This window comes from Stegodyphus dumicola, chromosome 4 (assembly GCF_044657685.1).
Source record: "Stegodyphus dumicola isolate Sdum_Otavi_A_Nest chromosome 4, ASM4465768v1".
Lineage (NCBI taxonomy): Eukaryota > Metazoa > Arthropoda > Arachnida > Araneae > Eresidae > Stegodyphus > Stegodyphus dumicola.
Window position 1 is genome coordinate 146,922,448 of NC_140771.1, and position 21,536 is coordinate 146,943,983.

Here is a 21,536-nt window from a genome sequence, read left to right on the forward strand (position 1 = left end):
CACTAACTGACTATGCAATCTGTCTCGTTGCTGATTTCATTTGATAACAAGCCATAAAAACATTTATTAGACAAGCCGAATTCAACACAAATTTGAATCTAGGTACTGCTGAAAACTGTGTAATGTTTCTTGTGAAAACGGCAATATTACTTTTAGCTGTAGAATAAGATACCGTATTTTTCGTCTTATCTCATAAAAATTTTATTAGCGTTTGGTAAAGTACTAGGAAAATACCTGAAACTTAGAACAAACATTTGATAAAACTTTTATTCACTTTTTGATTTTAAAATATATCGATATCATAATGACATTTTACGGATATCGTTATTCAAAAGCAAGTGCATAAGGTCTTTAGGGACAAAGTTGTCCATATCTTCAGTTCTAATTGAGCTATTTTTATAATTCCAAAGGCATTACGCTTATAATTAAAAGCGTTACAAAAAAAAAAAAAAAAAAAAAAAAAAAAAAAAAACCCTTAAATAGAAGACATGTGCCACAGATATTAAACACAAAATAAACCATAAAATTAACATTCTAAAATACTAAATAAATGAAACGATACAAAATGCTACAATGCAGAAGAACTAAAATAGAATAAAAATGATTAAAATATTTACATCATCATGAATTTTACATATGGACTAATGAAACTGCGCCATATTATTGTAATTTGCGAATATATAAAATTACGCTATATGTAGGCGCATTAGCACAATAAGTTTTTTTTAAAATGAGGTTTTACCTAGATGAAGCAGAAGACGAAATATCAAAATTTTTCTGGAAGAAATCGGGAGATAACAGACCGCCATACTCTGTCGTTGCTTGTGCTAATTTTATATTCATAGGAGTAAGGCTTATCGAATCTGATTTGTCGACCTCATCACAGACAGGTTTTGTGTCATTTTGACATTCATATATGGAATTCGATTCCTGAGTGATGCTTGAACCGTGGTAAAAAATAGTCTCAAATTCTTCTCCGTCCTCTTCCACTATCACTTCAGTAGAATCTAAACAAAATTATGTTAACATATCATATCATCGTCAATAATGTTGGGTGTGCTGCGTTTTTTTTAACCACGAGGCCGTTTATTATCAGCCAGGAGGGTTGCAGCACACTCGTATATTGCATTACATAATCAACAATAAATGATTTAACTTTGAATAAATATATCACAAATTCATAAGCAGACAGATAAAAGCTTTCTTACAGGTTTTCACAAACTTTTCAGTTTACTCATGACGTTTTACTGTGGCTGGAATATTGTCTTCGATTTTTAACCTACTTCATGATAAGCTATTGCGTTGTTATTTTATATATAACACTGTTTTAGGATAGCAATATAATGTGATGAAGCGATGCTTTCAAAAGTAGATTTATACATTTTTACTTAATGTTTAAACGATTTGTCACACATACCTTCGTTTAACGAAAAAAATAAATATATCAGAATTTTATTGTTTACAGCATTGAACACAGTGGGAAAAATTTTTCAATGAGAAAGTATGAACATTTTAATTTAATTTCTGAATTTTTGAAAATCGTACGAATTTTTAGACTATTTGACGTTTAGGATCTTAAAATTTCAACATCAAAAAATATATCGAATATAAAATGTTTTAAAATTTTTACAGATTATAAAACAAACTATTTGCCCTCTTTTAAAATAAGAATGATAAAAAATATTAATTGAGAGGCTTTCTAATTTTTTCTTCCTTGCACGAAGTAAAAAGGAAGTATTATAATCCCGAAAAGTTTCAGGCAGCATATTTCAACGAAAATATCCATTTTGACCTCTATCGAATGCAATTTAACGATGTTTTTGCGTGATATCTGTACGTAAGGACAGAATAAAATACTCTTTTCCTTCAAAAAAATTATAAAACTGCTTTAAAATTAATTATGAAGAGAATTTTTCCTGGCGTCTGTACGAACGTATGTACGTACGTACGTATCTCGCGTAACTCAAAAACGAGTAGCCTCAGAACATTGAAATTTTGTATATAGGGCTGCTATAACATGTAGATGTGCACCTCGTATTTTGGTTGCAATCGGCCGCACCAAACGTATATAAATATATTTATGTATATATCCACTCTGTTAGCCGGCTCGGTGATCTCAGTTTCTTTACTCGTATATGTTCGTAAATTGTACATTTTTTGCTTTAAAAATGATTGAATTATGTTGTTTTTATCTTCCGGTTAAGGTTTTATGCCTTTAGTAAATCTGTATGCAATATTTTTAGAATTATCAACAATTTTAAAGTTGTTTAAGTGCCGCTAAGCCTTTTTTTTTTTGGCGGCCATTGATTGTTTACATTTGAAACAGCAGACTAGTGGATTTGTTGCAAATCTAGAGAAACTTAGCTTCGCAACAACAAAGATAACGCCTTCATTTATTATTGCTTATTAAATCATGCTTAATCCTTTCTGGAATTTTTTCGAGGAAATAAGTGTTTAAGATTTACTTCGTAATTTTTAATATAGATATTTTGAGTTTTTATGTATTTTTGCCTTCTCGCGAAGTGAGAACTGAATTAATTGAATGAGAAATACTCAATCGTCTGTGAAAAACTGTTTCTTTTTTGTTTTGTTTGCTTAATTTCTTTTATACATCTTTCTAGCTTATTCTTAGTATTTTTCATCTCATTAAAATAGATTTATTTGTTATTTTTATACATGGAAAAAATAATTAAAAATATTAAGAAAATAAGTCATTGAAGGCAGAAGTGACCAGAATTCTAAGCTAAATAAATAGAAATTGGATTAAGGGTAATCTTAAAACACAGGTTATATAAAATACAGGTTATAGTATTTGAATAGAACATGTGGCAACGATTAGATAATTCTATTCTTTAAGTGATATAAATTTTGTGCATTATGAGTCATAATATGAACGAAATATAATAACTGTTAAGTGAATCTAGCGCCACAGTGTCGCTATGGTAAAAAAATACTAGAGTGAATTTTAAAGAATGCATTTATTCTATTGTGGTTTATGTGCTGTCGGCGAAGTAGATTTAATTCAATCCAATACGTTTAAATGAAATGCAAGAAAAAATGCGTATAATTTAATATTCCGTACAAGGAAGTCATGTGGTGTACACATCAGATTTTTTAAAAATGTGTTGAAGTGTAACTTGGCGCACTTAATGACGAACTGGTGACATTCGTTTCTTTTTTCAGTGTTTGCAATGTTGTTTTCACGTCAAATTTCCGAAACTAAATATTCAAAGCGATTTCTTCATTCTTAGGTGTTCAAATATTTTTCTTTATTTCATAATTTTATTATAATTGGTCCAAAGGGTTAATTTGTTCAGAAGGGCTATTGGTTTCGTTTTGGCATTTTGAGTCGATTCACAATAAGTGTTGTTTCACTTTTCAAATTGTTGCGACCAAATATTGTTGCCCTATATTATATTTAAAGAAAAAATTTGGAATTTGTTTTATTATTGATTTCATACTTTGTAAAAACTTTAACGAATTTTTGTTAACAAACTCAAGGATTTCAAAGCGAGTAATGGCAACGTTGTACAGAAAAAAACATTTTTTATCTCCAGCGCTCGAGACTGTGTATCGGAAATTCTTAAGCTATGGTCATTTAAAATTACTTTGCGATATTGCTCTTGAAATGAATTTTATGATTCAAGTACATGATATTTAATAAATAAATGTAACACACAAAATGTAAAAAAAATAACCCTTTGGAAGTAATTTAAAATCTCAGATTTTTATTTTTTTTATTGCTTCTGTTTTAATAATGACTAAAAATTTCATCAATGATAAAGCGAACTGAGGCAATGAAAAAATGAAAGTGAAGTTAAAGAAACGGTTTTTATACAGCAAGCTTTTATTTAAAACGGGTATGATAATTAATGCCCCAAAAGGAGAAAATAATTTAACCTATAGTTTAATGGGGAAAACAGATTAAATAATTCTACTTATACAATTCATCTACAGTTTTATGTCCGAATAATAAAAGCATGGGCCGCCTAAATAACGAAATCTATTAATTTAATTGCAAGCCATTACCTATTCAAATTTATCACGGGTGCCCCATGTTTTTATTATTCTGGATATTAAATTGCAGTGCGCTTCGGAAGGATATCCGCCAACACTACGAATCACTCTGCCCAACAGGATAACAGCTTGCATCATAACAGCTTGCATCATAACAGCTACGCATTCTTGGGTATTTCGTCTTGAAACTGTATTTCCTGAATGAAACATTCAATTTCACGGTTTCGTTTTCAATACATATACATCATATCTACAAATTTTCGTTCCATTCAGATATAACCTTCTTTGTATATCGCGTTTTATGTAATAGAGTGTATCTTTTAAAATGTCATTAATTCGATATACAACCCAAAATTTAGATCTACATCTGGTTATATAAATGACTTTACAGGCTGTAGAATGTCACTTTAATAATTGCAGATGCTATAACAGAAGTATACTAATTTGGTCTAACATTATTTTCAAGTAAGCATTAATAGTTTAACATCAAGTTCCCCTTGCCAGGATAAATCATTTTATCCATTTGAGTACCAGTGAATATTCACTAATGTACATTCTCCTTAATATGGTTTGGGAAGGTTTTGGAGTTTTATAGATAAATACATTTCTTTTATTTATGACATACTATTATTTTCTTTCGGAAAAAGAGAAAATAATGGATTCAAAATGGTTAACGAATGTACAATGATAATTACTAAATCAACCTGTCTTTACATCACGATTTTAAAATTCATGATTAATATGTAAGAAATGATTTCAAGGTAACATATTAATAATAAAAAATACGGAACTGTATCAATGATTTCTCATTTTATTATTAAAATTATATAATATTTATAGTTCTTCTTATGGAAAAAATTTAAGAAGCTGTTTATAAAGTACTTAAAAATGATTATGGAATTGAATAACGGATTGCAAACTAGTAATAAGATATTATTTTTAAAAGGCATTTTTTGAAAACCTCTCTTAGGATCATTACTGAATACAAACCAATATTAGTATTATAAGACAGAAGAGGGATATTCAGATTTTTTCCTTATTTTCTTTCTTAACATTTTATAATGTAAGATAAAAGATGTATTCCCTTCAGGTCCTAAGAGCAACTTTTCAAATATATGATTTAAATTCATCATTCCTTTAGTTTGTAATAATATCTTGTATTTTTCATCTCATTAAAATAGATTTATTTGTTATTTTTATACATGGAAAAAATAATTAAAAATATTAAGAAAATAAGTCATTGAATGCAGAAGTGACCAGAATTCTAAGCTAAATAAATAGAAATTGGATTAAGGGTAATCTTAAAACACAGGTTATATAAAAAATATTTACTTCTAATTCTGTTATCACTCATTTCTGAAGATTTATCTGAACCTGGCACAGTACCCTGCAAAATGAAGAAATACATTATTAACAACAGAATGATAAAGTACTAAACTGTCAAATAAAAACTAATTGATATATCTTAACATTTTATTCGTCAGACACTCTATCAGTAAAGCTTAAATTAAATAACAGGTACTTACATTAAATAACAGGTTATAGTAAGCAATAACTGTTAGCTATAGTATATAGTATATAGTAATATAGAAAGTTTGCAGCTAGTGGCAGTTTGATGCAAAATGAAGCCATCCAACGAATTACTGGGCAATTATGAGCTCTCAAAACACTTATTTTTTAATAGATAATCATGAGAATTTGCATTTAAGTAACCATTCGTAGAAGTCATTTTCTTGAAGAGAGTATTCTAAGCATATTCTAAGAATAAGTTCTGAGCTTCTTTTCTATGATTTTTCTTTAAAACAATAATTCCTTTTGCCGTTTTCATACTGAAATGTATTTATTTGAGGAGTTGTTTCAAGAATGCTTGGAGAAATTTACGTTATCCCCGTATTATCATGTCACCAAACCATCTAAACATCATGTAATTATCTTCCAAGCTTCAACGTTGATTTTCTGTTCAAAATCTTTCATGGACATAACATCGAGTGGATAGGCAAAGATTTATCCTTTGCATCATCTTTGCAGTGTACAAATCATTGAAACAGCTAATTAATTAAGGCAACACAATCTACATTAATAAAATGCAAATATCTTCTATATAGACTTCAAGCGTAGTAAATCTTGTTTGCATAAAAATGAAAGTACAAGATCTAGTATGCATAAAAAATCACATCCATGAATAAGACAAAATACTATTATATTTTAATTTTCATCATCGTTAATAATTCCATAAAGTAGGAAGTAGGATAAATCAGTATGGCTCAGATTTTTTCTATGTCATATACAGTTTTTGAAAAGCAGCTAAACCTTAGCTAATTCAGTTATTAGTTTCTGAAGTTATTTCAAGTTTATTAAATTTATAAAGTTAGTATAAACTCAGCAGCGAGATTTTACTAAGGCTAACTCCGTTTCTCAACTTCATTTAAAACTGGTTTTCGTGTTTATACTCTCGAAAATTTCTTTATTTTGCTTTGATTCTGTATTTTACTATTCAAAGAAAGCGATTTCATTCAACTAGCTGGCAATTCACTTACATAAAAAATGTAGGATATTTTCAATAATTCTAAGAGCTTCTTTAGATTATCAAAAAAGTAGCAGTTTTCTGCTAAGAAAATTATGTTGAAACTGTAAGATTTATAGGAATGATGATCTCATCGGTAGCTGTAATTTTTAACAACTTTTATGATTCAAAATGCTTTATAAGCAATTACATTTTATCAAAATCATTTAGCCCTTTCTCTCAGTTATTGTTGTTTGATGGCTTAAAGCTACCATTCATGAGACAGTACTGGGATAAATAACAACACTTTGCACACAGTTGAGCAATGCTAATGCTTTATTATGGGTTATGAGCCACCTGTATTAAGCCTACTCAATTTTAAACTAGATTAATAAAACAATAAATTACTTTGTAAAATTATGAAATTTGGCTGCTATACCAAAATGCTTCTTAATGTAAAGATTAGCGTCATTGTGAAACTGAGCATAGATACCAAACAATTTTCAAAAAATGTAAATGAACACCGTCAACTAAGATACGTTAAAATACTGATAAAGATACTTATGTATTACAGTATCACAAAATTCTTTTATATTTAGAACTAAATCATCTCAATATTATTTCCGTGCACTATGCTGCTGATGTTACATATATATGATGTTATACACACATCACGTGCTGATGTTTACTTTGCAGCTTTAGCGTGATGTTATATGTATATATACATACACACATATATAACTGTGCGCGAATATGCCTTCGCATCCAATTTGTTAGTCATTGTGGATTAGCAAAATTCCTGCTCCCTGAATATATTACACACACACACACACACACATATATATATATATACATTTCGGCAACATGTTGCGGCTACACACAAGTCGGCACGTTAAATGCGCCTGTTCCAAAAGGCTTACATTTTTGATAATTTTGTAGCAAGAAAGCAGAGCAAACAGACAGCAGTATAGCTGGGCCAAAGCGTAAAGCAAGGGCGTATTGATCAGGATGAAATCTCAAGTCAGACGGAGTTAGTTTTGGTTCTCAAAGCATTCTGATTGGATGGTTAACATAGCCGTAAAATTATTATTGGCTGTTACAGAGTTTTAGTTCCGTTTGCATCATCAGAATTATGTAAGAGTAATAACGGCATGGAGTTTTCTGGAAATGACGCAGTGCAGAGAGGAGTTACTATTTTTAAATGAGAAGGGAAATTAATTTAGGCTGCTAATTTAAACTTTTACATATTTTCTTACATATTCCCCCCTTCAAGAAGACAAAGGCGTAGCGACAGAGAAGCCTTTTTAAAGAAAAAGCGTTAAAGCACTAGCAAATGAAAAAGAAAAACATAAATGATAAAATTTTGATTCTATAAAAGTAAAATTTATAAATACCAATTTTCTAAAATAAATTAAAAATTTTTAGAGTTCTATTGAATTTGTCAGCATTTCAGTCCAAAAATCGTTTTGTTTTGAGAGTTCACATATATTTCTTCAGGGAAGGTTCTTGATATCACAAAACGTTTACATAATCATTACTTATACTTAAATGTAATGCACATAAATACTTATGATACTAATTTCCATACTGATAAATTATTTTTTTAACACCATAAATATAACCGGAGTAACAGTGTCAGAAATTATGGTTTCACCTTTATTATCCTTTATTTAAATTGTTGATTTTACCAAACTGGAAGGCCTCGCGCTTAACCAAATTACTAAAACTGATTCTGAACCTATTGCTAGAATTGATGCTGTATTAGATCAATTAACAAATGCAAAAATCTTTTCTACATTGGATTTGGCATCAGGCTATTGGCATATAAAATTAAATGAAAAGGATACTGAAAAATTGGCATTCACTACAAATTTTGGACTGTATGAGTTTAACTAGATTACCTTTTGGTTGGAAAAATTCCCCAGCTGTTTTCCAACGAGCTCTTAGACAAATTTTAAACAAATATCAGATTCAATTTGCTTTAAATTATTTTGATGATATTATAGTATTCTCTCCAAATTTTGGTGAACATTTAAATCATCTTAAAATAATATTTGATATTTGTAAGAAAGAGAATATAAAATTAAAACAATCTAAATGTAATTTTGCTAAAGAAAAAATAAACTTTCTAGGATATGAAATTCAAGCAGGTAAATACCAGCCCAGTAATCAAATATAGAGGTTATTAAGAGATTGCAACCTCCTAAAAATGTCAAAGAATTACAAAGATTTTTAGGAAGTATTAATGTTTATCATAAATTTATTCAAAATTATGCTAAAATTAGAGTCCCATTAACAAATTTACTTAAGAAAGATGCTCCTTATAATTGGACTGATGGATGTCAAAAAGCTTTTCAAAAATTAAAAGATTCATTGATTTCTAGACCTATTTTGTTTAATCCTAAATATCCCTGTCATGTATTTGTTGATGCTTCCAAAGAAGCTGTTGGTGCTGTTTTAAAACAAGAACATCCTGATGGTAGTTTACATCCAATTGCTTTTCATTCTAGAAAATTAAGATCTTATGAACAAAATTCTGCCATTACTGAGCTGGAATGTTTATCTACTATTGATGTAATTGATAAATTTTATTATTATTTACATGGTAACCATTTTACTGTACATAGTGATCATGTTTGGCTTAAAAATATAAAACACCCTACAGGCCGTCTATTTAGATGGTCTTTAAAATTATCTATGTATGATTTTGATACAAAATATAAAAAAGGATCTACTAATGTTGAAGCTGACATGCTCTCTAGAAATCCTATGTGTCAACATTTAAGATTGCAAGTTAATTTATTATCATTAGAAGAAATAAAAGAATATCAAAATTTAGATAATGTTTGTAATACTAAGTATAGGAAAATGAATGATGTATTAACTATCAAAAAACAGGGATTGTACAAAATTGTGATAGCCATGTCTCTGCCTACGAAATTACTTGAAAAGGCCCATATACAATTTGGTCATACTGGTGTATCATCTATGCTAAATTTGTTTTCTCCACAATATTATTGGCCAGGAATTGTTCAAGATGTTAGAAATTATTGTAAACATTGTGAAGTATGTCAGTTTAATAAGAAAAGAAAACAAAAGAAATTTGGTTTAATGCAAAATTTACCATCAGTTAGTGAACCTTTTGAAATATTATCTATTGATATTGTAGGTGGTTTAAATATTTATAATTCTACTAAAACGTATATTCACATAATTATTGATCATGTAACTAGATATATATGAACTTTTGCTTCTAAAAGTGTAACTACAGATACTTATATAAATTGCTTAAAACAAATTTTTCAAATTCAGGTCCCTAAAAAGATTTTAAGTGATAGGAACGCTGCTTTTACATCTTCAAAACTTAAGCACTTTTTAAGGAATCATAATGTAAAACAATTGCTAACTACTGCAAATAGACCACAAACTAATGGTAAAATTGAACGTGTTAATCAAACTTTGGTTCTCAAAGAATTCTGATTGGATGATTAACACAGCCGTAAAATTATTATTGGCTGTTACAGAGTTTTAGTTCCCTTTGCATCATCAGAATTATGTAAGAGTCATAACGGCATGGAGTTTTCTGGAAATGACGCAGTGCAGAGAGGAGTTACTATTTTTAAATGAAAAGGGAAATTAATTTAGGCTGCTAATTTAATCTTTTACATATTTTCTTACACACACACATATATATATCCATATATGGATTCGCGTACAGTTATGCGCATATTTCCTTCACATGCATTAACTAATAAAATATTTGCTTCAGCATGTAAGTGACATATGTTCTAATTTACTTATTGTGAAAAATTAAAACTAACGTTTTTCAAATAATAAGGAAAAAGACAAACTCAGCTCTTCATTTTTGAAATAATGTTAACAAATGAAAAAATAAAAAAGTTAGCTCTAAATTCGGAATATAAATAAAGGTTGAAAAAGGATTCATTCGTTGCCATACTTTACCGCCCGTTACGCTGTGAGAGTAAAAAATCATTCATTGTCAGCTGCTTTTACATGTAATACTGACTTATTATTAACAATGACTTTCTCTTTTGATATTTTCGCCATTTTGTATCGGTATTAGTGTAAAAAATGAAACACCAAACAGTATAAAATCAATTGACATTCTCAAGTCGATAACTTACATTCGGGTGTACATGCGTATTTTATATCGCAGTAGTTAAACTGTTGCTTTAATTTTACAAAATCGTATAAATTGTTTATGCTTCTTACAACATTTGTAATGAGAGCATGCAAACTTTGCCTCTAGAACTGAAAACAAGGTTAACGCAGCTAAAATGCTGAGACCTGTAAATCAGCGTTATCCTTCTACATATGACTAAATCAATGAGATGTTTACAAATTAAAAATCTTTAAGAACTATTTCTTCTTTCCAAAATAAAAATGTGAGTATCTGCAAGAAATTTCTTTGAAATGTATGAGCTGCGTTTCACTATTTAGCCAATAAAGTTTCTTTTCTCACTGTTGATAAATTTTTGTTATCGGACTTCTTTTAACACTTATTTCCTCATTTGTTATCCTCAGTTATATCTGTCTCTCATTTAACCGATTTTAAGTCTTTTTCTACTGTATTTAAATCCATTTATGACTTTTCAAGCATTTACCTCGTTTACAATTTTCAATTAATAAGAGTTACTTTCTTTCTATCAAAATAAATAAATAAAAAAAATCTGAAATTTTTCAGATTTTAAATTACGTCCAAAGGGGCGTTTTTTTAACGTATTGAGTGTTACCTTTATTTATTAAATATCATGTTCTTTGCACTTAAACCATAAAATTCAGTTCAAGAGAAATATCGCAAAATAATGTTAAATTAAGCATATCTTTAGAATTTCCGATATACGCAGTCTCGCGAGCTGGAGATAAAAGTACTTTTTTTCTATATAACGTTGCCATTTCTCGCTTTTAAAGCATTGAGTTTGTAAATCAAAAATTCGTTAAAGTTTTACAAAATATAAAATCTATAATAAAACCAATTCCAAATTTGGGATTTCAGATGTCCATATTCGCAGTAGGATTTCGTCATTCAAAATTCGATGGCTCTATGTACCATTGTTTTATCACAATGCGAGAAATAGACAATCATTTATGCAGATTTTTCATTATTTAATTTCTTCAAATATAATGCAGGACTCTAACATTTTGTGGCAACAGTTTGAAAAGTGAACCGACGTTTATGAGTCCGACGCAAAATGCCAAAACGAAAGCAATAGTCCTTCGGGACTGAAATCCCTTTGGACTAATAAATAGAACTAAGCACCACCGCTTATGAATAGTTACCATTTCCCTATGCTTATTTCATGAGATATTCCATAGTTAAAGAAGATTACACACGGAAAATAAAGTGAACAACTTCAGTCTGTGACTATTTTGATGGTGGCTGATAACTTTAAAGGTATGAATTAGGAGATGCGGTATTGTATTGCACGGGAAAATATTAGCTATGTCTTTAAAAGTCATTCGGTACAATGAACTACTACTAGTAAGAATCTTGTTCATAAGGACTTTGGATTGTATGCAGATAATCCTTTTATCTTTACTTACTAAACATATTCTGATAGACAAAAATGATAATTTTATTCGCAGAGAACCAATCATAAAACGACTGATTCCTTCTTCCTGTTTCACTCTAGTATATCTATAATTTTTTTATAGGTCTGAAATTTAAATTATTCACTTTTTGGCTCTACTTTGAAAGTAGAGCCAAAAAGTGAATAATCGGAAAAAATCTAAGTTTCATTTATTCTTGGTTGATATAGATTATCGTTGCAAGAGTCATATCATTTTACTTATTTCATAGGTAAGTGTTACCATAAACATTATAACACTCCATACACCATAAAAAGTATAATAACACATAATTCTATGATGTTTTAAAGTATAATGATCATTTTTATGACTTTAAAATATATTACACATGTTTTAATTTTTCTACAGGCGAAACCTTGTGTTACATGCATAAATTACAAATTAAATAAAAATAATAAATATAAGGCATGGTATATGAACCATGCAAACACAGAACAATAATGTTACATATAAAAGGAGAGAATTATTATAGTATGATATCTCAACTTATATACTTGTGAAAATTTGATGTTTCCTTAATTTGGAGACAATTTGTATTTACTTAAATACAGTAGCGCTTTACTTAACACAGATTTAGAGTAGATACACGGTTATTAAACTAAAACGTGAGGGGTCCTTTTAGAGAAAAGGAAAGGGAGAAGGGGGAATCAAGGTTCCTATTAAGTGCTCTTTGGTTTAGTGGTCAGTAAGTCCAACTTACAAATGGAAGGAAATGTGATTTATTTCTAGGCAAAGGCTGACTTTTCATATTTCCTTTTTAGAAAAATCCAAATGCTCTCTACAATATGCGATTAAAAATGAAACCATATGTCAACCACAGAAAATTATATCGTGACAAAAGTTTAAGGAATGTTATAGAAGATGATCTAATTGGCATACATAAAAATTGTTGCATTTAGTTTCTTTAAATTTTTCGTTTTCAAACTTTATTTGAAACCTGGAATATTTGGCAGACACACAATTGTATTTTTATTGAGATATGTCTATAGCTAAAAGTCATTTCTTTTTATTTTTTAATTCGTTTAATTTAAAAATACTGGTATTAAAACGTTTTAATATATTTCATGAGTAAATGTTTTGTCACCATTTTATAAGCAGAAAACATCTGCTGAACATTCATCGCTTTCTTTCAATGAAATATACAGCACCTTCAAACCACAAATTTTCACCGTTATTGTATCAGCAGCATTACACTAAATTAACCCCAGTTTCACTTATACAATATTTAAATCATTTCAAATAGAAAGCATTCTTAAACATGTCAATTTTCTGCCTATTTCAGTTTTCGATTTTTCTGTCTGAGTGTTTTAACTATATGCTTAAGGTTTTGTGCCCATATCAAACGAGGCTTTAATTATGTAAATTTTTGAGAAAAGTACACTTTCTAGTTTCAACTCCAAAGATGAAAATTGTAAATATCCATTTAAAGGTACTATTTAAAACTTCATATCTAAACTCCATCAATTTTAACTTCATCTGAAAAAATTACCTCTGACGCATAAAGATGAAAAGAAGGCCCAATGCAAATTTTCTGGCAGTTAGAGGCAAGCAGAGCTCCTAAATGCTGCATGGCTTCTTGTTTGTCTTTTTTGAAATTTTCAGGCATATTCTGGGCTTCTAAAGACAAGGTCTGAGCCAGGCTAATGCATGTTTTCATCTCCTCTGTAAGTTCCATATTTACTCACCTTCAACAATTTAATACACAAAATCAAGTGAAAATCAAATTTATTTAACATACGTTATGAGATTAGAAGGAAAATTATCCAGAAATCGTGATATACTTTGCTAGTATATCATGATCTGTATATTAGTAAAAAATATTGTGCGTAAAGAAATTTGTCAAAACACAATGCATTTTAGTGCGCATTAATTTAAACTGAAGCAAAATTAATAACTCGTGAACTTCATACATTATACCTGCTAATTCTCATTCGCTCATTAAGCCAGTTGATCCTCTAGTGAATAAAACAATAAAAATTAAATAAAAGAATCAGAGTAACTATCGTTTTTTTTTTCTGTTTGTGGTCAAACAAGAAAATATCGTGCATCCATCTGAAACACGTTAGTTTAAAGTAGCACCCAATTGTGGCGTGTACGCCAGCTATAATATCGCACTGACACTAGTATAATAGTGCGTTTATAAAATTTCACTTTAATGCCATAAATGGCTTGAAAGATGGAGAGATGTTGACAAGAGATATCTCGTTTACCTCGACTTCTTAACAACTTAAATTTATTTGTTTTGCTTCAGGCGCCCAGTGTTTAGTGACTCTCACCGCCGCGCCGAAGGGCCCGAGTTCGAATCTCGCAGAAAGCAAGGATGTGAATTGTCAGTCCCTTCCTAGGCAAAGGTGGTCGCAAACTAGGTGCCTCCATGACAAAATGACCACCGCTTCTGGTCAAGCCTAAAATGACTGGTGCCAGCCATAAAAAAAAGTGTTTTGTTGCAGTGCTTTGTTTAAAAGTTTGTTGAGCAAGTCCTATAGTTTACAAAATGGATGAGTTCTCAAACCAGCTTACCTAACAACAGTTTTTTGTGTTAAAGAGAAAACGTTTATGGAATGGCAAAATATGCAAAGATCACTGCTTTAGCCGCATAATGTTCCGAAGGCAATCGACAGTCAACCGCTATCAGCATCATATGATGGCATTAATCTGGCCAAATTCGGGAAATCATTTTTTTTTTAAGTGGTCGACTGACTTCCTGAATCGCTGATGGCTGCAAAATTTCATCGGATGCTGTAACCGCATTCTAATCGGAAACTTTCAAATGCCTGGAAAGACCATGAAATTTATTCCGTAGCTACTGACTTTGTAACAGAAGATAATTATCTGCTGGATTGCAAACTTTGGATCACGAATATCAAGATGAAAATTTCATAAAAATTATCACTAATGATTAAACATAAATTTACGGCTTCAGTAAATTGATGGTACAGCAATCTTTGGCTTTGGAGACACAAAAGCCAGTGATTAAACAGACTTCATAGATTGAAAATTAATTTCCATAATGGATGTTAGAAATATTCCTAGAGACAAGACACAATGTGACAACAGAGACCAAATATTGTCATCCTCCGTTCTCATCTGGACCGGGTAGCCGAGCGGTAAAGCACTAGACTCCCATCCCAGAGATAGCGAGTTTGAATCCCGGCGGTGGAGCTGCAGAAATCCAGAAGCTACAGATCCTTGTTCGTCCCTAACGTGGACTTCTTATCAATTTCTTTCACAGTAAACCCTTAATGGTGTCGTTCACTTCCCTTTAGCCAATGCTCTTTCTTAATTACTTCTGTTTTCTTAACGAAGTTGTGGAGGTAATTGCATTAAGTTGCAAAGGTACTCCGGAAAATATCGCCTTGGGCCGTTCTCCTCTGACCTGATACTTTCAAATATTTTTCTGCTCCTAAAGATCACTTTTACTTTAAACAGACGAATACTCTACGTTATCGACAGTATTAAAAAAATTCCCAAAAATAGCTGAGATCCAAAATGTATCCATGTGAACTACTTCAAAAATCGGACACGACTTTGACAATAGTGCTACAGCTGAGAAGCAGCATACTTTGAACATCACAATATTGAAAATAAGTTACGAGTGTGCTAAAAAATAAATAAATAAATAAATAAAATGCGTAGGAGCGTTTTGAATGGCTGAAATGAAATTTCTTTAATAGCAAACTGGTTTTTCATCTGTGTTGCTATATTGTACGCGATCTTAGTGTCGTAAAAGTAACAAATAGAAATGAAAAATCGCAATGCTATTTAAGAATGAATAGCAAATAGGAAGAAAAAGAGTTGATAGATCGATTCTCAAAATACACACCTAGCGACAAATTCAGAGGAGATTGATTGCACTGTTTTCGATATTTCGTTTTTTAAATTCAGCATGAACAACGATGAAATAATTTCTTGCTTTTAGACCAGAAGGGCTATCATTCTCAAAACGGCATTTTGCATCGAATCGCTTTTCAAATTGTCGCTAGCAAATATTATAGCCCTTTATTATACTTAAAGAACTTAAATAATAAAGAATCTACATGAATGTATTATGTATGTTTCTTGTATTGTAAAAAAACAATGGTACCTAGAGTCATAAAATTTTGAATAACATAGTTCTCCATCCGAACATGGGCACCTGGAAGCCCGAATTTGTTTTGTTGTCTGTTACCTAATTTGTAAAACTTTAACTAATTTTTGATTAAAAACTCAACAATTTCAAAGCGAGCAATGTCAGCACTGTAGGGAGTAAAACATTTTTATTTCCATCGCGCGAGAGTGTTATCTAAAGCTATGCTGTTTTTAAATATTTTTAGTACAATGTGGCGTTAGCTCAAATGCTCTCGAAACGTGTATGTGTCTGTAAATGAAAAAACGCTCCTTTGGAAGTAATATATAATCTGAAAATTTTTCAGATTTTTTTGTTTTGTTTTACAGCTATTAAAATGAAATGTAACTTTCAAAAGTGTAGTTTCTGTTTTGATTCGAAATTTTAAACCTGCAAGAAATCTAATTGATTTCAGTTAGAAATTGACATATGCATTTGAATTATCATTATCAATATGAGAAACCAGTTTAGATCATGTGACGTTCGATATATCTAAATATATATAATGATAATTTAATGATTTTGGAGGCTACATCGCAAACTTTCTTATAGTATAGCCAAACGACAAACTCAAATTTGTACATACTTATATAAAAATTTAAATAATGGAACTATATTAATTATTGTTGTATTTCCGTATGCGTAAATGCGTCGTTTACAAATTTTAATATTTTCAGGCTTTATCGCGTCTTCGTACTGAATATAAAACATAGAATAATACTTAAGAGAACTTAGAAAATGAATGAGATGCTTAAACCACAGGTGCAAAAGTTTTACCCGAATTTCACTTTCACTTTCTTTTATCAAAGGAAAAGTGCTTATGCAGAAGTAAGCAAATAGGGGCGAAGTTGACTTAAGATTTGTAAGTTTATCAAAAACATATTTCCTCTTACATTTAAAGATTTTTGTCAATTTTAACCTAAATACTGATTAGAGTCAGACATCTATGACAGAATAACCGATAAAAACCAGACAAAGGGTAAAGAAAAATCCGAATGATAACAATGCTTATTTAAAAGAAAGAGAAAAAAGGTATTCAATTAAAGGTTTCTGGAGATCAGACAGACTCTACTAAGTAACAGATTAAAAGCGACAATGTGGAGGAATCAAGGAAAGAAATATCATTCCTAATCTGAAGAAATGTCCTTTATATAATTTCACATTTCCAGGGATATTTCCTCAAAGAATATAATTTCTACATCTAGCAGTAGAATAACACGTTTAATGAGCTGTAAACCTAATAAACAAGTAAAAAAAATTACAGCTTAGAATTAAGAATATATTTTGTGATCTAAAAAAAAAAAATTACTTTGGTTAACTTATTCTACTATAGTTCCATTTATCCCTTCTCCGCTGTGTTGTTGTTATCGTGATTCTGACCTAATTAGAATTTCACTTCTCTAACCTAATCAGAATAAGCCCACAGTGCAAGATGTCTGCCGTTGGCAAAAAAGAGCCTTGAGCACCAAAAAGGGACAGTACAAGTTTGCTCACCCCTGCCTCAATTTTGAACGCGAGCATCCACGGGTGGTCCGAAGGTCTGTTCCCCTACCTCTCGAGAAGGCTTTTGGCTCGTATATTTCGAGTACCCCATGCCGCACAGACACCATACATTTCCTAACAACCCTGCAGATTCGAATCTGGACCATTAGGTACGGCTATTAGCATTGCCAACAACTTTCCCATTTGGCGGTCTTCTCTGCTGTAAAGCACAGGATTAATTCTAGTCAGCAAGTCAGCAATACAAAATTCTAAAGAAGGTTTTCAGACTAATAAAATAGGTCTAATTTAAACTTAAACTTTAAATAATATTTGTCCGAAATGAAACACAGCCCTTAGGAGGAATAAAAGAGATAAAAAAATAAGATAAAGTATACTGACACTTTATTAAATGCAGCATCACTCTAATCTATTTCCAATATTTAATCGCATTTTAATTAGGACAAAATATTTCATTATTCATAATTTAAATTCAACTAGTTTTTAAGTTTTCCGTACGTTCTTCATCAATGAATATCATTTAAATAGTGGTTATAGTTTAATTTATGTGTATGCGTACTGCAAAGTTTTAAAATTTATATTATTATAACAACGAAAGAAGTGCGTATGTGTCAGGTATTGAGAGAAAAATAGCTTGAGACTTGTCATTATGAAATCCGTCTTTTGATGAGGAAGCAGGCTATTCAAAGATTTTGCAACAAATGAGACGGAAATAAGCAATCCAAATTATTTTACACGTCATTTTAAAACTAATAGCAAGTTTTGAGAAAGAGTGTGCCGGTATTGACTAAATGAACAGTTTATTTCTTATAATTCCATGCATTAAAAATAAAAATTTCTTGACAAATTAACTAGCTTAGTATATAATCAGAAATATCATAAAAACAACTTTTATTACTTTTTTGAAATTTTAGCAAATGTAATTTTGTATAAATAAAAATGTGTATAAAAGTTTAATTCATTTGAATTTTATTAAATAATCTCAATAATAAAATACTTCACAATTATTGAATTATTATTAATTTATGCTTTATTTTTCAATCTTATTTTCGAAATACGTTTTAGTAAATCCGTAGTTAATGTATAAGTTATTTGCTCCCCCCCCGGAAGAAATGGGTCTAGACACACAAATTTTCTCATTTCTTTTGATGTTCGAGCGTTGTTAAAGAGAATCGGTGTCTTACACGACAGACATATGTACTTCAAATACTTATCGGCTACATTTACGGGAAGTCTGATATCAGAGCAAGAACAATAATTCACGATAGCATTATTCAAAATACAATAATCTGTACTATGCGAAAGTAACATATTAAATATGCTTAGTCACAATCAGTTTCTGGAAAGAGAGAAACATTTCATTAATTTTTCATTCCCTAATTAAATTAATAATTTATAGCAAAACGATGTTCACTTAATAGAGTTTTTTCTTTTTGTAACGAATTCCGGCTGCCATTTTATAAAACATTAGTAGTAATGTAAATAAATCATCATTGGGAAACCCGTATGATCAATATGCATTTCAAGAGGAATAAATAACTTACCTTCCGGTAACGGCCTTATGAGAAATCTAAATGTTATGTTTTAGTTGCAAACCGGAGGAACAGAACTTCAGTAACGTCGAAAGAAGTCTTGCTTCAAAGAAATTTCCAATAGATGGCGCTAGCAACCAGCTTGGTTTTTCACAGTTTCGTAATTCGTTGCATCCAATAGTGAAATGCATGAAAGCGGAAGTAGGACCTTGTATTTTTCATCGTGAAATAATTGATAAAAGGTGCAGTTGAAGATAAAAGGTGCAATTGAAAATATAAAAACTGCAAATGATAGACCAGAATGATTATTTTGGATCGAGGAAGAGATTTCAGAAAGTGGTAAGTGAAATATATACTAAACTTACAAAAGCAATTACTGGGAAACGTTTTGGAATTACAAAAAGCTGTTATTTTTTATTTATTCATTTTTGTCTGTTAATGATATAAATTAAAGAATAAATTAGTCGGATATTTTCTGTTATTGGCTGACACACGCCAAAGAGTTTTATAGAGAAAGATATATACACAGAAGCTGCCTGTTGGTCACCTTAAATTAAATGTGTTATTTTTAGTTTTATAACAATACGGTTGTTTTCAAAATAAATACTTTCAATAATAAATAATATGCCTAATTTTTTTCATTTTGCTTTAATTCATAACCTATAAGATATATTTCTTACGTTCTTTTTTTTTTTTTTCTTTTTTTTTTTTTTTACCATTATCTAAATGAGCTGAGAATGAAGGTATGTTTTCCAACTGGAAGATAAAATTGCGCATATAATCTTTCTGCAGAACATTGTTTGGTCACTGTGTCTTATTAAGGGAAAAAGTCGTTTTACATAAAATATGTGAATAATAATTTTTTGTTTCAGTTTTCGATGCTAATTAAAATTTAATAAGATATTTAAATTATCTCATTTTTCTATTACTTTATTTTTCCTTTATGACAGGCATAAATCTTATAATAAATTTTGAATCATAAAAATATGTATCAATCAAATTTTAATTTTATTTGAAAATAAATGGCATGAAATATGTTCGTTACAGCATCCACCATTTAACATATTTAATTTATTTTTCGAGATATTATTTGATTTATTTTTATCAAGGTAAATCATCATTTTATACATAAAATTAGCAAAGCAGCAACTTTCTGTCTGACAAAGATTTAGTCAATAACTTAATTGATTTCGAAGGCAAACAGGTACAAGTCCCTTTTCATCAGGAGCAAAGAAAGCTGCAAGACTGAAAAGCAGCGGGCGCAACAAACGTATTTATGTCCTACGGCAATTATGCTTTACTGCTTTTATACCCTATGGCAGTAAATTAGGCTTTACAGTTTTGCATATTTCTTTGCTCCTGATAAAGAGGAACTTACACCTGTCTGACTTCGAAATGGATTTAATTATTGACTAAATCTAAGCAAAACAAAATGTTGTTGCTTTGCTAATTTTATGTTCTACTTGGGCGTGTTTCTCTTCTGTTTTGATTTCATCATTTGATAATTTGTTCCCCAAAACATTATCTAATTAACTGTTTAGGGTAAGGTAAAAGTAAAATACACTCTTATACAAAAAAAAAAAAAAAAAAAAAAAAAAAAAAAAAAAAAAAAAACGACTTACCAAGAAAGAGTTATCCGAATGGGACGAAAATCGGTAGAAGTGACGTACATGTACAAAAAAACAATGATTAGATGATTTATTGAAGTGATAGAGCTTCACAAAGTGAAAAAGTCAGTAACGCGGTTGTCCACCTCTGGCCCTTATGCAAGCAGTTATTCGGCTTGGAATCTATTGATAGAGGTTGCGGATGTCCTCCTGAGGAATATCGTGCCAAATTCTGTCCAACTGGCAAGTTAGATCGTCAACATCCGGAGCTGGTTGGAGGGCCCTGCCCATAATTCCCCAAAGTGCTCAATAGGAGAGAGATCTGGCGACCTTGCTGGCCAAGGTAATGTTCGGCAAGCACTAAGGCAAGCAGTAGAAACATGCGCAGTGTGAGAGCGGGCATTATCTTGCTGAAATGTAAGCCTAGGTGACGTGACATGAAGGGCAACACAACGGGCCTTAGAACTTCGTTGACGTACCGCTGTGCTGTAAGGTTGCGACGGATGGCAACCAAAGGGATCCTACTATTAAATGGAATGGCACCGCAGACCATCACTCCTGGTTGTCAGCCTGTCTGCCGGAAGACAGTCAGGCTGGTACCACACCGCTGTCCGGGGCGTCTCCAGACTCGCCGTCGCTGGTCATCGAGGCTCAGTTCAAAG

The 21,536-nt window shown here is 30.7% G+C and overlaps 2 protein-coding genes across 6 annotated transcripts in view; one reads left to right on the forward strand and one right to left on the reverse strand.

The window, feature by feature from the left end:
- LOC118191355 (uncharacterized) overlaps positions 1 to 19,419 on the reverse strand; it is a 45,670-nt gene extending 26,251 nt beyond the window's left edge. For 2 of the 3 annotated variants that reach the window (XM_035362156.2, XM_035362155.2), the window contains exons 1-4: positions 19,280 to 19,419; positions 13,620 to 13,815; positions 5,350 to 5,404; positions 743 to 1,007 (exon numbers count right to left, since the gene is read on the reverse strand). In XM_035362156.2, the coding sequence (XP_035218047.1) occupies positions 743 to 1,007; positions 5,350 to 5,404; positions 13,620 to 13,805 (506 nt within the window). In that variant the 5' untranslated portion in view covers positions 13,806 to 13,815; positions 19,280 to 19,419. The remainder of the gene's footprint in view (positions 1 to 742; positions 1,008 to 5,349; positions 5,405 to 13,619; positions 13,816 to 19,279) is intronic. The other variant, XM_035362157.2, reaches the window with a different exon arrangement.
- A 48-nt stretch (positions 19,420 to 19,467) lies between these two features.
- The window catches only part of LOC118191352 (tetratricopeptide repeat protein 28-like), a 91,293-nt gene continuing 89,224 nt past the window's right edge, over positions 19,468 to 21,536 (forward strand). For 2 of the 3 annotated variants that reach the window (XM_085815593.1, XM_085815595.1), the window contains exon 1: positions 19,468 to 19,606. The gene's annotated coding sequence lies outside the window, so the exon portion shown is untranslated. The remainder of the gene's footprint in view (positions 19,607 to 21,536) is intronic. The other variant, XM_085815594.1, reaches the window with a different exon arrangement.